Source organism: Helobdella robusta, assembly GCF_000326865.2.
Source record: "Helobdella robusta unplaced genomic scaffold HELROscaffold_55, whole genome shotgun sequence".
Classification (NCBI taxonomy): domain Eukaryota; kingdom Metazoa; phylum Annelida; class Clitellata; order Rhynchobdellida; family Glossiphoniidae; genus Helobdella; species Helobdella robusta.
The window spans coordinates 759978-776445 of NW_008705295.1; the positions used below are offsets into that span (position 1 = coordinate 759978).

Consider the following 16468-nt stretch of genomic DNA (forward strand, 5'->3'; position numbering starts at 1 on the left):
AAGATTAAAATAATATCAAAAAAACACAAGTTAACAGAATTTTCACATAGATATTTAATTCAATTAAACAATGTACTTATTTATACATTTTATTCGAAAACACTTATTGAACACATATTAACATAATTGAATTAATTAAAATTAATTGATCGATTACGGATATAATTAAATGAATTCAAAGCAATCATCTGTCAACCAGATTAAACCATATAGCAATAAAACACAACAGTAAACAACTATATATAATTGAAATAATAATAATATTAATATAGAGACCATCAACAAGCGTATAACCTTATTATTATTTATTGTTACGATTATAGAATATTAGTAAAATTATTTGTTGGTTACTTTTTATTAAAAGCTAAATAGAGAGAGAGAAAGAGAGAGAGAGAGAGAGAGAGAGAGAGAGAGAGAAGAGAGAGAAAGAGAGAGATAGATTAACAACAGAGATAATACTTGATTAAATTTGAATGAGTTTACTAACTCTCTCTCACAAATTACACACACACACACACACACATATATTCATACGCACAAACACACACATACATTCATACGCACACACACACACACACTAACATTTATTATTCACTTATATATACAAATGCAAATAGCATGTATTTATGTGTGATAACTTGTATTTGTATACATTAACACGTGTGTGTGTGTGCGTGTGTGTAATGTAAACAAGAGTGTGTATGTATGTGTGTGTATAGGTGTGAACGTGTGTGATTATGCAATCACGACAGTAATGTTATTGATGTATTTTTGTTGCTGTCACTATTGTTAAAGATTGGAGAAGACAGTGGCACTGACACAACAACACAAATAGTATTAACAACAACAACCATAATAATAATAATAAGTAAAATTGACGAGAAGTTTCAAAAAATGCTTAAGATACGTCGGAACTAACCTCTCTTTTTTTATAAACAAAAACAGGAATAATAATGAGAAATATAATAATAATAATAACAATAACAACAATAGTAACACTGAGTGACAACAAGCAAACTATAGTAGTAGCAGTTGTAGTATTAATAAACGGTATTGTTGTTGTAGTATTAGCTAGTAAAATAAGTAGTAATAATAATAATATAAATAATTCAATTAGATATTAAAAATGATCATAATAAAGTACTAATCGTTCAGTTATATATATATATATTTATATATAGATATATACATTAACTTATAGGCCTAATCTTAATACACATACAGGTATTATTTACCTAGACGATGACGTCATAACCATCCTTTTTATTGTCATCATCATCATCGTCGTCATCCAAAACAGATGTTTGTTTTTTTTTTCAAAGTGAAAAAAAAATCGCGTCACACCTTCTTCAAGTTGCTCCCTCCCAGAAAAAAAAATCTGGTTCTGCAGATTTCTCGGTAGTATAGAGGAAAAAGTGCTTGACGTTTTTTTTTCAGCTAATTATTATTATTATTATTGTCATTGGATATTTTACGATACGAAAAGCGAAATGACGAAATGAACTCCGCTGTCACCATTACCTCCACCATCATCATCTTCATCATCTTCATCATCCTCAACACCATCAACGTTAGTTACATCTTGCATACAAATATAAAAATGATGTATAGCAGATTATAACTCGATGTACAACCATCGTCCACTCATCTTTTCACCCATCTTTCTGAAAACCATCAATCTAACTGTGCATTCATCCATCCGTGCATTCATCCATCCATCTATCTGTGTATTCATTCATCATTCATCCATCTGCCGATCCATCCATCCATCCATCGATCTATCCATCCCATCCTTCCATTTAGCGACATTGCCAGACTTTAACAGTTTGATCTACACTGCCCGTGATGACGTACGGGGTCGAGCGATGAAAATCTGAAAGAGTACACAATTGTTTATACTGTGTACGTTGTTGTGTATGTGCACATATTTCTATGTGTGTTGCAGTGTATTTGGCCGGTTAGATATGTAGTTGAGCGTGTAGTACATGAATGTATGTTGGTGTCGAGTTACATTTTTTTAAAGACAAAATTTAAAAAAAGTCTTTTAAACTTGGATGTCAATTTTTGAAATAAAAATTGAATGTCTGTCATTTTTCAAAAGCCTAAATATCGCTATGAAATCTTATACGAAACAAACTGACCAAGAGAGGTGACAAAATGTTGATGTGCATCTAGAGTCTTGTTGTTGCGTCTGTTCTTTATGTCCCAGACTCTCAGAGTCTTGTCATCACCGACGCTGATGATGTACTTGCCAGAGGGGTGGAACAACAGCCCCCTCACCCAGTTATCGTGGCCAGCCTATGGCGGGTAAGGTCAGGCAATATTATCTTCAAGTTTTTTTTCTCAATTTAAAATGTTCCTGAAATCTTTCTATGAGAAAATTAATTTTACAACAAACCCCAACCATCAAAAATTTTGCCCAACAGATTAATTGTTAAAATTAAAAATGAATAAATAATTATCATACAATAATTGATACAGTTTGACATAAAATTGATACATGATAATTGATACAAAATAGATACATGATAATTGATACAAAATAGATACAGTTAAATTATAGCAAACCAGAGTGAAGAGACACATTTCACAGCTGATGTCCCATATTTTGATGGTCTTATCCCTTGATCCAGATATAACATACGGTCCTGGTTTCTGGATCTTCTTGATCTATGTGTATGTATATGTGCGCGTGTGTGTTATATTAAAACACTCAAACACACACACGGACAAACGAACAAACAAACAAACAAACAAACTGGCAACTAACATCAATATTAGCAGCTTCACATATGAATGGGAAGGAGTTATCAGGTGCCCAGGCAATGCATTCGACAACGTGGTCATGCTCTCTCATCTCGGCCTTCACGTCTCCAGTCGAGATGACCCAGATACGAACTGACTGGTCGTTTGAACAGCTTGCCAGCATTGTACCATCCGGACTGACACGAATCATACGTACCCACTCTCTATGGCCAGTCAACGTCTTTATACAATATCTGTGTATGCATGTGTATGTGTGTGTTTGTGGGTGTGTGTGCATGTATATGTTCATGATTGAATGAAGCCCCTTAAAACACACACATACATACACAAATAAATCTTAAATCACAGAAACTAACAAACAACAGACACGCGAAAGAAGAGAGAGAGAGAGAGAGAGAGAGAGAGAGAGAGAGAGATAGGGAGGGAGAGAAAGAAGAAGAGAGAGAGAAATATATTATTGGAAGTTTTAATGAAAGTAAAATGAATCTGTCTTTCCAACTAACCCTGTAGCTACCTCCCATATTTTTATAGACTTGTCCCTGGAAGATGACACAATGAAGTCGCCATTTGGTGTGAATGTTGCACTTGAAACATTGTGGTCATGTCCTGTGTGTGTGTGTGTGTGTGTGTGTATGTGCGTCTGTTTGTACATGTGTGTGTGCGCGCACGTTTGTGTTGTGCGTATGTGCAAGCGTGTCCAGGATTTAGAATTGAAAAAAGAAAGAGAAAAGAAAGAGAAAGGAGCGAGAGAGAGGGAGAAAAATTATTAACATTTTCCTTACTTATACAACTAATATGACAGCTTAAATCAAGTTATACGGATAATTAAATGGTTAATGATAATGGAGGAAGCAATATTTGGCGTAATAACTGGCTAAAGATAATTTAATAAAATGATATCACAAAATACTCATGTATTTAATCCCTAATGCTAGCAGTAGCCATCATTACATAAAATGATACTACAGAATGTTTATGTACCATTTATGCTAATGATTAATATGATAACATGATGGTACAATCAAACAAAATGTATCTTTATCAACATTATAAATAGACCTCATTGCTACTTTGGCAAAAACTTCCCAAGTGCATTCTTTGATGAAAGCATTGCAACGCAATGCAATGCAGTGTGTACATGCGTGTGTGTGTGTGTACGAGCGTGCGTGCGTGTATGTATGTGCATAATGTTAAAATAATAAAGTTCCCATTTCAACCTATATCATCATAAGGGAATTAGTCAGCAGAGTAAGTATGATACATGCATGCATGCATGTGTGTGCATGGAAAAGTTATGCACATAGCAATAATATTGATAGCAGTTTAAACAATAACAAATAAATAATAATAATTACATTTATAATGTTATTTATGCAACAATACCAGCTATGAAATTAACAAAATGGCATAAACAAACAAAACATAACACCACCACCCCACCAACAACCACACCACCACTCCGCCAACAACAACAACCCACCACCACCAACACCAAAATAATTTTCATCAAAATAAATAATGTGAGAATGTATAACAGAGAAACAGATGCTATTACAAACATGTCTAAATCATCAATTCTTTTTCCTTATCCAGTCCTCTCAATTAAATGATTGTTTTAAAATTATAATACAATACATACATACCTACAACCTAGGTATGTATGTATGTATGTGTGTGTGTGTGTGTTTGTATGTATACATCTGTATGCATATAAGTGTGTGCGCGTGTATGTTTGTATGTATATTCGTCAAGCACAAATTCAAATATAACAACACAATGCTACTTACATTCAATTGTTATCTAAGCCTTGCAAAAACTAAGGTCATAATTAAAGTGTTAATTTGATAATAAGAAAACTCCATTGATAACAAATTCAAAGCAAAAACTAAGGTCATAATTAAAGTGTTAATTTGATAATAAGAAAACTCCATTGATAACAAAACAATGGTATAAAAATATTAATATAACAGTTAAAATATTTATTTAAAAAAATTGCAGAAACAAAAACAATTTTTAAGAGAAAATGACAAACCTCTCATCGTTTTGATGCACTCATAGCCTTGAAAATCCCACAGTTTGATGGTCATATCGGCAGAGCAAGAAACTTCAAGAGTACATTAATCATTCATATATTAGATCAAATTATAACTAAATAAAAAAATTAAACAACAGATCTAGTTAGTGCTAATTTGAAAAAGTTATAAACACAATAGAAACCAACAAAATTTTTAAAACAACTACCCGTATTAACTATTTCAACAGCAAAAAATCAAAATGGTATAATAAAAAAAAAATAATTCAATAGCTCTAGGGTTTAAGATTGACAAAAAAAGAGTAGAGTAGATATGAATAAACTGGCAGCACTTAAACTTTCAATCAGTAGAAAATGATTGAATGATTTAGAGTAGTGTGGAAACAGTAGGTGTAATGCAGGAGAGAGAGAGACACAGATAGAACAAACCAGGCAATAAATAATATTATACTTTATGCTGCTTTCTTCATTGCTATATCAGTAGTCGTGAAACAATTTCCTCTTAATTAATAGGACTCAATACTACATTATACAATATTTTATCACTAGCATCTAACAGTGTATGAATGAAAATGTAATTGTAACTTCAATTGAATAAGTTTTTAGTGAAGTATAAAATTGATATCCAACCCAGCCACTTTCCGCTGTGATCAAATGCTAGATCCTGTACAGAGTCTGTGTGACCTTTCAAAGTTCTTTCATAATCACCTGTCTCATAGTCCCAAACCTAGGCAAACAGACATAATTCACAGCACTTCATAATGAAAAAAGTCTAGCAAAACTCAACTTTATGGAAATAAATAGAGAATAAAAATGGATAGATTATATTCAATGTTGATATGCTTCATTAGAAAAAAAAGTCAAAACAATGATGACAAAAAATTGAAAAAGTGAAAAGATCAAAAAAGAAAATTTGGATTAAAAAATAGCTGAGAACCTTAATGGTGGCATCTTCGCTAGCAGAGACAATGATATTAAATACGGGATGGAAGACCACACGAGTTACGGAGCCTCGGTGCCCAGTTAGTGAATACTTTTCAGGAGGTCGAGGGATCCAGTCCGAAGGGTTCTGGCGATCCCGACCTGGAACGCCAACTTGAATTTCTTTTTCAGTCTCAGCCAGTCGAGCCTCAAGGTCCACAACCTGAAAAATAAAAAAATGATAAAAAAGCTTTAAAACAATGTCTGTCTGAAAAGGAAATCAATCTTATATAGACAGAATATTATATAAATTTAAGTAGATAATGGAAATTTAATTTAAAAAAAGGAAGGATACAGATTGGCCTACTTTTTTTTGGAGTCGTATAACAGATGTCCATTTTTTTTCTAATAATCCAGCAAACTTATTCTCAACGTCACCTGACTGATTTTACAAATTTAAAACAATTACAGATTACTTCATAAGTAACTATTACACTGATGTCATCTCACATATTACAAGATGAGTGGAAAAATATTTTTCTTACTTAAGGACTAACACTAACCAGCTGTGCTTCTTTCTGAAATTCAGCAAGTGTGTTAGAATATCCATTTGAACTCAAGTAATCAGCTACAGCTTTATTCCTTGAATTTTAAAATTATTGCACTTTTTAAATATAAAAATAAAATTAATAATTAATAAAACTTTTGTATAAAAAATTTATAGACGCTTAGTGCTTTATTTATATACCATATTGCAATATTAAATTTAAAAAAGAACAAAACGAAATTATTTGGCCAGAAACCAACTTAACCAAAATTAATATTAAAATAAAGTTGAAATTAAATTACACAAACAAATACTCACAGTTCCTCTTTTTGTCTCTGAGAAAGCACCATTTTGATAAATTAATATTATTAAATTGATTTGATTAGAATTATTTTTTCAATTTTTATTATTTGTTTTGTGGATGACTAAGATGAATTTACCATTTTATGTACCTGAAATGATTAAAAAACAAATAAATATTAAATAACTAAAATAAAATCATTCATCACAGGCAGCTAAGCAAAAACAGAACATCAGCAGAGCAGATCAACATCAAAATGGAAAAAAAAACAATGTTATCTAGTGGTGTCTGTAGGGCCTTAATGTTGCCTAATTAGAAATCATCCATTCAGTGATAAATCATAATTTCCCCAAGAACTAATCACTAATTTATATTTCTTTCAGTTCAGATACAATAATAAACAATACAATACAATTTTTAGCATTGCATTGTTGTGCCTCTAGTTCTAGTCTAGTAGTGGTAAAATAAAAGTCTGGCAATGTTTGCCAGTATATCGCTAGGCTGAATTTTACCAGATCAACAATCCGTAAAAATTTAAAAAAATGGCAGACATTTAATAAATAGAAACTAAACCAATCACTTACAAAGAGGAAAAATGAATTATTTAAGAAAAAATAAATTTTAATAAAAAAGTCGACTTCCTACACGTCAAAATTATTATTACTTGCGTAGCGCTCAACACCGACAGTCCATAAAGTGCATGTTCTTGTTCTATGGCAGTTGTCTTTCACGAATCAATTTTATTCGTTTTATTAATTTACTTAACTAAATTTAATTACACATGATTTGTTCATATTAGTTTATACATATCAGCTTTGTATATAATTAGTATGCATACACTTTTTTAGTCGATTTATACATCAATCAAGTTCTTTCAACAATTATAAACCTTATAAAATATTCAATCATCGACAGTTTTTATAAGGTTCTAATTTGTTAAACGTCCAATCAAATATATATTGTTTTATAGCAGGAATGATCAAATTACCCTATATAATCAATGATTGATATCCTGTTGTACTTTTTATTTTCGCTATTTGTCATTGATTGTAAACCATAGAAACTTTTCATACCACAGAGGATTGTAAACATCTATTGTAGAGGCTATATAAGGACTTGTGAATAGCGAAGCCAATAGCGAGGTTTGAAGAGAAGTCGTAAATGTGATTTATGCGGTTACTTGGATTAGTTTACTGTTTCTATTACTGTTGGTATTCGAATAAACGTTCAACAAAGTTCGCGTTTGAAGCAGTTGTGTTCATCTATCGGAAATCTTGAACCTACGGAGTAACGAACACTTGACGATAGTTGGAAGCTACAACACTGGCGTTGGAAATATAAAAATCATTAACGTTATGATATCGGTGTCGATAGTAACGAGCGTTAAAGTTTACAACAATATTTTAATTATTTAACAGAATATGACAGCGGGTTTAATTTTCTATTAGAAAAAGCTTTCACTTAATAACGTTATGCTGGTTATTTTATATGCGATTTTTAGAGTATAATTTTCGCTAATTTGTCAATTTGTGCTGATACCGTACTATATCGATGAATTGTAAATACTACATTTAAAAAAAGAATATTTCAGTATGCAGTTTTTTCGAAAAAGCATTCATTTATTCAATATATCTAGCATAAAGAAATCACTCTTCTGATAGCAATTATTAAAAAGTTTAAGAATAAAAAAATAAATCATGTCACAGCAATAATAATAATACTTTAGCAATATTAGAATTTACCAATTTCAATAGTATTGCTTTGAATAAATTAAATTTCTGTCGGCAACAAGCTTGCTAATTAAGCAATTTTATCATTGATCCTCAATGAAATAAAATCATTTTTCATTTCAATATATTAAACTTTTATTAGATAACAAATAAATTCATTTAAAATTTATCATTTCGGTAACACGAGAACACCAAGGAGCTAGGCGGCTGTTCAATTTCGCGAAATAGCCCATATTGAATCCTAGGTATGTTAGGCCAGCCATTGTACAACATAGTAAAGTTACTACTGCTCTATTTATTACCTAAAATTGAAAATTTATTTTATCTTTTAATAATTAGTAATAACATTTTGTAAAATTTTGTCAATTTAATTTAAAATCACAGTTGTCCAATAGAGCGTGCGAATGTGTTAACTTGCACTTATATGCAAGTTAACACATTCATCAACGAAAGTTCAATGTTTTATAATAAATAAATAAAATGACTATTGAGATATTGAAATGAAAAGTTAGGGTGAAAATGTTAATAATACATGATTGAACAAACAATATCAAAATTGAAGATGTAGATAAACAAAGATATAAATGAGTGGACAAAGAAACGGTAAAGAATTAAATAAAATAATAGGCCTACTTTATCCTGCCAATCCCGATTCGCCATGCATTGGTGATACCTGATCCTCGAGAAAGAGACCTAGAATGCATGTAAATGAAAAAGTTTTCTCGGTATCTATATGATATCTCTATATGATATCTCATTCTCGGTATCTATATGATATCTCTATATGATATCTCATTCTCGGTATCTATATGATATCTCTATGATATCTCATTCTCGGTATCTATATGATGTGAATGGTTGGTTGGCTCTCACAGAAAACCTGACCCAGAAGAATGGCTTAGTTTGAAATTTTACGACAGATGAAAAAAAATGTTACGTTGTATTTGGCAGTTTATTCTTTTTGATGGAGCTAGTGTTTTCTCGTAAAAATAAATCTTTTCAGATTTAAATTAATCAAACGCACGAACACACAAACGAACGAACAATCAAACACACAAACGAAATACACACAAACTAACGAACGAACGAACATACAAACGAACCGATGTATAGAGAGGAACCCATGTTTTTGGAAGCATCCAATAAAGAATGTTATCCAACTTTTTTCTCAGTATGAACAATCTGGAGTTCACATCGGCTTTCATCTGATGAAAACAATAATATCCCAATTATTCATATCATTATTACAATTAATAAAAAAAATAATGTAAATTTTGAATGATTTTTTACATATAGAGATGTCTTATATACGTTTTATTTGTGTCTGTGTGTTTCTGAAAACGTACGCATACGTTTTGTATGAAATGTACGCAAACTTGTGTATGGTTTTTGTGTGTACCCTATATATGGGCATGAAATGTAAACCTCTTTGTAATTACGCATTGCCAGGTCGTTCATAGCCTGAGCATCAATGCTTCTATACTCTGAAAATTCCGGGAGAACTTTTTCTAAACGGATGTTGAATTTTTTTAAATTTAAATACACCTTTTGATATAATTTAGAGTGAAAAAATGAAAAATATTTATTTAGATCATTTTATTTCGCAGTTATTTTCGGCAATAAATAAAAAAATTTCCTTCAGAAACTAACTGAAGTCGTGATCGTATTTCTCCATGAATTCGTTGAAAACAATCAAGTCCTCAAAACCCTGCAAACATTTAGGCACATGGTTAACAAACAGACAAAACATACAAAGACAGACATACAAACAAATACAAAACTAACGAACGAATGAACGAAACACATAATGACATACAAACAAATACAATACTAAACAAACAAACGACACACACAAAAACATACATACAAAAAAACAAAAAAAAAAACGAGACATACAAACAAACAAACTGATGCAAAGCAAACATGAAAACACACAAATTGGAAAATCAAAATGAACCACTAACGCAATTAAGTCCCTGGCCATAGAAGGGCACCATAGCATGGGCAGCATCACCCAGCAGCACTCCGTAATCTTCCAGATTGTACGGTTTGCACTAAAAGTAAAAAATTAAAAATTATTATTATTTATTTTCATTATTATTAATTATAATTGAAATAATTGCAGTAATTACAGTAACGATTATTTTTATAACTTGACTGATTGATTAATTAATTTTTTTCATCACATTTTCAAAATTTTTTTTTGGAAAAGTTTGAAAACTCATATACTAGTTTTATCAAACTTTTTAATCAATCTTCAATCTTATGATCTATCTTCAATCTTATGATCTATCTTCAATCTTATGATCTATCTTCAATCTTATGATCTATCTTCAATCTTAGAATCTATCTTCAAGCCATTGTTTAAAACATCGCCTGGCTTATTTTTATATTATTCTTACACATTAAATTAAGTAGAATCATTTCAAATTGAATAAATTTTCAAAAAATTTAAGAAAAATTGTGACTTAGTACGTCGATCTACCTTCACAGAAACGAGTGGTAATGGAGGTAAGGTTCTGAAGGCATTTGTCACGAAAGCCCTAGCAAATTAAAATAATAACTATTTATTTATTTCTACAAATATAAAAACAAACAAACTGGCAGGCAAACGAAAATAATAATACATCCACGCATACGCCAAAAATCCACACAACAAACACACACACAAAACACAACAAACATACACACACACACACACACACACACACGCACGCACACACACGCACGCACACACGCACACACACACACACACGAACACGCATACACAGTCACAAACTCACTCGCCCATCATCTCAAGAGCATCCACGAAGTTAGCTCTGAAAAATTCAATGACTTTCCTATCGCTGTCCAGCGACTCAAAAATCTGGTAGGGAGCGAATAGGGTCATGACAAAACTGTGGTCCGGAACATTTGGCAGACCAATCAGCATGAACGTAGTTCGAGGCCATAAGTGGAGATAGTTCTTTGGCATCATGAACTGTGTTTTGTTGGTTGGTTGGTTGGATGATTGGATGATTGGATGGTTGGTTGGTTGGTTGGTTGGTCGGTTAATTGGTTGGTTGCTCAGTCATTTGTTAGAATAAATAAGTTAATTGTTAAGTTTGTTGGTTGATTTAGTAATTTGATTGAGATTTAAAATATAGTTATAAAATAATAATTATAATAAAACGATATTTATGATAAGTAAAATAAACTTTCATACACTCCCATCGGCATTTGGCGGGATCCTAAGTTCCATGTATCTATCCGGTATGTATTCTTGACTGTATTGTAGTCTGTTGGAGGTGTGTGTGTGTGATTGTTGCAGTGATTGGTTGATTGATTGATTGATTGATTGATTGATTGATTGATTGATTGATTGATTGATTGATTGATTGATTGATTGATTGATTGATTGATTGATTGATTGATTGATTGATTGATTGATTGATTGATTGATTGATTGATTGATTGATTGATTGATTGATTGATTGATTGATTGATTGATTGATTGATTGGTTGATTGGCGATTGAAATATAGCCACAGCCACTTGGTATTCTTCATGATGTTGAATCGAAGATTAGAGTAGGCGCCATCACATCCCATCACGATATCAAATTTCACAGTTTTCAATTCTTTGGTTTCAGATCTATGGAGATGAAATGACGTCATTTGTAACAACTACAACAACAACAACAGCAATAACAACAACAACAAACAAGAAATTATGATTATTATTACTTTTCAAAAGTCAGCTCTCTCCTATCAAATGCACAATCAACCAGTTTGTGGCAGTAGTTGATGTAGACACTGCTGTAACTTTCCGCCGCTAAGATGATAATAATTATTATTAATTAATAATGATAATAATAATAGTAACAATAATAATAGCCATTGTTATCGTCATCATTGTAATACTAATAATAATGGAGATTACGGTGATAATGTGAGTGTGTGTGTGTGTGTGTGTACGTGTGGTTAAAAATTAAAAATTAATATAAAGAAATAATTATTGTAAAGTGTCTGTCTGCCTGGGTTGAACTACCTGAAATCAATAACTCGTTGAACTTCCGTCTGTCAATGGACATAATTGCCTTTGGTTGGTGGGAATGTTATTATTATTATTTATTATTATTATTAGTAGTATCATCATCATCGTCGTCATCATCATCATCTTCATCATCGTTACCATAATCATCATCGGCGTCGTCATTAACATCACAATCATCGTCATCATTGCTACTGTCACCATCTTCTTCTTCATTATACTCATCATCATCTTTTTCATCATCATCTTCTTCATCATCTTCTTCATCATCATCTTCATCATCATCGTCGTCGTCATCACCTCATTTTCCTTCCCGTACGGGATGAACTTGGTGCCCCCTTTATAATCATGTACCATCCTGCCAAACATTTCAATGCCATTCTTCGTCACCTCGTCCTCAAGGCCAAGCTTATTTTAATCAAATTTATAATTGTGATAATATTGTAATTAATTTATAAACAATTTACATATTCAAAATTTTTTTTGTATTGTATACAGCACATATACATACACTACACATATACATATACATACATACATACATGCATACATACATACATACATACATACATACATACATACATACATACATACATACATACATACATACATACATACATACATACATGCATACATACATACATACATACATACATACATAAATATACAACACACACACACACGTATGACATAGTTACAATATTTTTGTGTGGATTCTTTACACAAACAAACCATCCTCAAAGCCTCCTTCCCTCTGCATGACAAGGCCAAATTGATACTCCTCCCAAAAACTTTCTCAGATTTTCTTATATCTGGAGTAGATTTTGGATAGATATTTTCAGTAATCGTGTAATTTAAAAAAGAATTTCGAGTAATTTTTGATATCCTATCGTAATTAAGACATTTTTTTTATTTTTTTTTTCAAAAAAGTTTTGAGGAGAAACTTCTCGAAGTTTCAAATGTAGTCCAAAATTAAGATCATCACTGATGCACTGTTGGAAAATTTTTGAAATGGTTATATCTTGCGGTGCCTCTTATAAGATAAAAATAGTCTAAAGGTTTTCCGTTGTTGATATAATAACATAATAATGGGAACACTACTTTTATTTTATCAAATACCACAAAATGAATATAAAGATAGATATAAAATAATGTTTAATATAATAAAGTATTTAAATTAATAAGCTGTTAGTCTAATTTGCTCATCACTCAACAAAAATGAGTACAAATAGAGGATTATAAAAATAAGGTTCATTCATTATTCCTATCGCAATATATTGAGTAAGATGATAACACAGAGTTTATTAAATTGTTATATAATATATAAATTGTTATATATACAATATAATAATAATAATAATAATAACATAATAATAATAACATAATAAAAATTACAACAACATAATAATAATAGTGTAATAATAATTTGTGACATTTAAAACGAGGTCGTCAGTGACGTTGTCAAGTTTGCAATACCGCCCGAAATTGGTGCAAAAGTTAAAAAACTTTAACATTTGCGGTACTCAACTTTTTTTTCTGTTTTTTTTTTGTCTTTTATACACGTGGTAATATTTGAAAAATTTATGTCTTTTTCATAATTATTAACATAAGATCCGACCTTAAATTAAAAACTTTTAAAATGACGTTTAAAAATATTGACAATGTCTCTTTCCATCTTCCTCTACTTCTCTCTCTGTGTCTCTCTTTCTATCTCAACTAACATAAAGACGTTTATAACAGAATAACAATCATTTGTTTCATTAACACATTGATGAAACAAACACTTTTCGGTATAACGCCATTCTAGAACTCTGTTGCCCAAACATTTTTATAAAAAAAAGATCGTAGAACTTCTTACAAATCCTTTCTTTCTTACTTAATTTGTAAAAAAAAATTGTAAAAAAAACTTCCAACATCATATCCACATTTCACAATATATATAAATTCCTAATAGTCATTCAGTTGTATCAATGTACAAACTTCTTACAACCAGACACATGAAGCGATGGAGAGTTTCTTTAAAAGTAGCACGATTTTGAACAGTGCACCAGGCAGCTTAACTTTCATAAGTTATTATAGTCATCGTATCATAAGCAAAAAATTAACAACAACAATAGAACAACATGCTTATTTTAAATTAAAATATATTTAAGGTCTAGAAATAGTCTAGAAAACAACAAAAAAACGAGCCATCTCTCATTTCATAGACTTCTACATGGTAGCCCTTTTCTGCCATGAAGCATGCCTGCAGTGCCCCAACCTAATTTTAAATGAAAAAAATTCGAAAAATTTGATAAGGTAAGGTTGAATATTTTACTCTGAATTTATTTCTAATACTTTAACAAAATCATTTTAATTTTAAAAATAAGTAAATGTTCTCGTTTACAAAATGAATTCCGATGGTTATATCGATTTTCATAGTAGAATTCGAGAATGTTGACATGTTTCCTTGATCGAATGTTAATAACATTGTAACCCTTATATTTATTTATTTATTAACATTTCATTTTTAATATTACTTATTAATTAATCAATCAATTTATTTATTTATTTATTCATTCATTCATTCGTTCGATCGATCGATCGATCGATCATTCATATGAGATACAAACATCATTAATTAATTTATTATATTAAAGACAAAAATAACAAACAAAAAAATAATAATAACAACAACAACAGCAACAACAACAACTATAATAATAATAATAATAATAACAACAACAATAATAATAAATATGAAGTACGGTAGTGACATCTGAGAGATCTTATCTCCTTTTGGCCAGACATCGAACGATTTACTCAAATTAACAACACAATGTACTAAGTTGTTAACGACTTTATAATGGCCTTAATGTATTTTTATTAATATTATTATAACTAATAATTTATTTTTAGTAAGGCGTTTGAAAAAACGCATTCAACATTTCTTGCGAAAATAAATGGGTAGAAATCTTTTTGAATTCGTACCCGTAACACCGCGAGAGCAGGCATATGTGTGTGCGTGCGTGTGTGTATGTGTGTTTGTGTATGTGTGGTGGGTGTGTATGTGTGTCTGTGTGTGTGTGAGTGTGTGGTGTGTAGTTTTGTACTTACCAAGCCAGCCCCGACAATCGCAATTTTTTTCTTCTGTTGAACGCTTTGGGAGCTCATTGTCGCTGTTGTAGTTGAAGTTGTGTACGGCTGTTGTTGTCTTGTTGAATTGACTGCTTTGTTATTTGTTGTTGTTGTTTTTATTGTTATTATTTTTGTTAATGTTGTTATTGTATGTTTTTTAGAGATTGTAACTTGGCTGTCTGTATTGTCGGTTCGTTTGTTTAAGTGGCGACTATAACAGCAGTAGGAATCTTTAATGAAAACTGTTTTTTATTCTGTGAACAATGAGATGAAAATTTTTACTTTAAAATTGCCAATTTTAACATTATTATTTTTTTTTACTTTGAAATTGCCAAAATTAATTTTATTATTTATTCAAACATAAATCAAACATTTCAACGAAACCTTTACATAAAAATTAAATTAAAACAAATTTATTTTTAAACGGAATTACAAAATAAACATACCAACTTATCAAAAGTCTTCTGAAAGAAAAACTCAACCTAAAAACCCTTAAGCCTAGTCTCACAAGGATCTTAACTTAGCCAATCCTGCCAACGTCCTACCTACCTATCTATATATCCTTTTAAAACCAAACAATTTATTGAAACAAACTTTGACACTTTTTATATACATACATACCACACACACACACACACACACACACACACACACACACACACACACACACACAAACACACATGCACGCACGCACACACAGGCAACTCCAACACACGCATGCACACACACACATACATACACACACGTGCACGTGCATGCACACACACACACACTCGCACATATACGCAGACATACACACATGTTTGTATATACATAAGGATGCATTGATATACGTATTATACATTAAAATCCACCTTAATATTAATAGACAGCACGATGAGTGTGTTCTTCTAATTATTATTTTAAACTTTAAAAAATAAACACATGATTATCATTATTGTCGTCATCATTGTCACGTCACCTATCATCATTGACGCCTTCACCATCATCATCATTGTAATCACCACCATCATCACCGCCATC

The 16468-nt window shown here is 31.0% G+C and overlaps 2 protein-coding genes across 2 annotated transcripts; both read right to left on the bottom strand.

Annotated features, from left to right (window-relative positions):
- Positions 1-1799: 1799 nt before the first annotated feature.
- HELRODRAFT_86926 (hypothetical protein) lies at positions 1800-6616 on the bottom strand (the record flags this gene model as incomplete). The annotated part of the gene is made up of 11 exons (XM_009028343.1): positions 1800-1873; positions 2142-2298; positions 2569-2670; positions 2771-2999; positions 3270-3372; positions 4799-4870; positions 5429-5525; positions 5736-5942; positions 6087-6161; positions 6277-6361; positions 6585-6616. The coding sequence occupies 11 exons, from the start codon at positions 6614-6616 to the stop codon at positions 1800-1802; spliced, it is 1233 nt and encodes a 410-aa protein (XP_009026591.1).
- A 1546-nt stretch (positions 6617-8162) lies between these two features.
- On the bottom strand, positions 8163-16300 carry HELRODRAFT_102672 (hypothetical protein). The gene is made up of 18 exons (XM_009028421.1): positions 16163-16300; positions 15893-16108; positions 15425-15711; positions 14519-14588; positions 13061-13140; positions 12629-12736; positions 12326-12374; positions 12022-12109; positions 11831-11929; positions 11503-11575; positions 11081-11277; positions 10783-10840; positions 10262-10351; positions 9948-10005; positions 9723-9805; positions 9401-9502; positions 8931-8990; positions 8163-8599 (listed from the first exon to the last, which is right to left on the bottom strand). Exons 3-18 carry the CDS (start codon positions 15479-15481, stop codon positions 8453-8455), a joined length of 1419 nt encoding a protein of 472 aa, XP_009026669.1. The 5' UTR covers positions 15482-15711; positions 15893-16108; positions 16163-16300; the 3' UTR covers positions 8163-8452.
- Between the last annotated feature and the right edge of the window lie 168 nt (positions 16301-16468).